The 1,551-nt window shown below is 38.2% G+C and overlaps 1 protein-coding gene across 1 annotated transcript in view; it reads left to right on the forward strand.

Moving 5' to 3' along the window:
- Positions 1 to 1,237, forward strand: part of LOC108576310 — a 41,197-nt gene extending 39,960 nt beyond the window's left edge. Inside the window, exon 4 of the mRNA XM_017939271.1 lies at positions 758 to 1,237. Coding sequence (XP_017794760.1) covers positions 758 to 1,237 — 480 coding nt within the window. The remainder of the gene's footprint in view (positions 1 to 757) is intronic.
- Positions 1,238 to 1,551: the final 314 nt, after the last annotated feature.

Consider the following 1,551-nt stretch of genomic DNA (forward strand, 5'->3'; position numbering starts at 1 on the left):
TAGTGATTAATAAAAATCAGATACTTTTGTATTTTTTCTAGTGAAAATATTTTTGAAACGTTGCTTCGATGTAACCCTCGATTTCAATTTACTTGAGCAACTAATTGTTTAATTAAACGATCACTTCGCTGTCTATGTGCTTTCTTAAATCTTCAAGAAACTTCTCGATAATTTGATTTTTTTTATTACATTCGTTATTCGGTGAAAAATTATTATTACTTCTTCACCAAAATTTGGCATTGGTGTTCTAAATCTTCAGTAATCTCTCAAACAATTGATGTTTTCATTACATTCGTTATTTGGTGAAAAATTGTAATTATTTCTTCACCAAAATTTGCTATTGCTTTTTCAAATCTCCGATAATTTCTCAATCATTTGATTTTTTCATCAAATTCGACATTTATTGAAAAATTGTTATTACTTTTTCACAAAATTTGGCATTAGTTTCTTAAATTTTCAATAACTTCTCAGTCAATTGATTTTTCCATCAAATTTACCATTCGCTGAAAAATTATCAAATGGGTATTTAAACCAAATTAATCAACAAACCAGTATAATCCAAAGAACCAAATATAATTTCATACGCTAAATTTTCAAACTGTCGCTAACAACCTTGCTTGAGTTGACACAACACGAACCATCGATAAAAAAACAAATAAGAAAAACGACACAGTGTATAATTTCAGAGAGACTCGTCAAGACCTCCAGTTACTCCTCAGAAAACGCAGAAACCGCTAAAACCGCCGATTTCTTTCAGCCTTCTACCAAGAATCCATTCCTCCTTCTTCCGTCCGAGGCGGCAAGGATCGACGTGCCTAAACCAGACCCGAGTCTCTCAAGGATACCACCGCAAACGAGTACAATTTCGTCGAATCAACTTGTAGAACGAGAGAAGAACGAAGGACAGCCTCCGCAGGGGAATTCGTTGAAACTAGGCAAGGTTGTGTCGCTGCGAAGTATCCAGGGGCCAGTTACAGTGCCTGCTCCCTACGTACTTCCGGTTCTGCCGTACAGATTACTGCACAGCGCACTTCATCACACTCAAGACTCTCTGGGGCAGTACGATTACGCTTACACAGGGGATTCGAGCGCGAAAACCGAGTCCAGATCTTTGGACGGGACGACGAGGGGCGCTTATAGTTATATCGATCCGAACGGCGTTCTACAGCAAGTACATTATGTGGCGGATCATAATGGGTTCAGGGTTATGGCGACTAATTTACCGGAAGCTAAGTGAGTTGATGGAGAGGTCGTGTCGGGGAATGGTATTTCTGGTGATTGAGGATCGATGGTCCATGGAAGGCTGATTTTTTTGGGAAATTTTGGTACCTTGGAGTTTGGGAAATTGAAAATTTTCAGATGTTTGAATTTGGAGATTTCTGGTGATTGAGGATCGGTGGTCGATGGAAGGCTGATTCTTTTGGGAAATTTTGGTACCTTGTAGCTTGGGAAATTGAGAATTTGAAGATGTGGGAGGTGTGTGAGAGTTTTTTTTTTTTTTGGAGGGAAAGGGTCTTTTTTTAGGATTGTTGATTTTTGGAAAAAGAGATT

This window comes from Habropoda laboriosa, unplaced genomic scaffold, assembly GCF_001263275.1.
Source record: "Habropoda laboriosa isolate 0110345459 unplaced genomic scaffold, ASM126327v1 scaffold387, whole genome shotgun sequence".
Taxonomy (NCBI): domain Eukaryota; kingdom Metazoa; phylum Arthropoda; class Insecta; order Hymenoptera; family Apidae; genus Habropoda; species Habropoda laboriosa.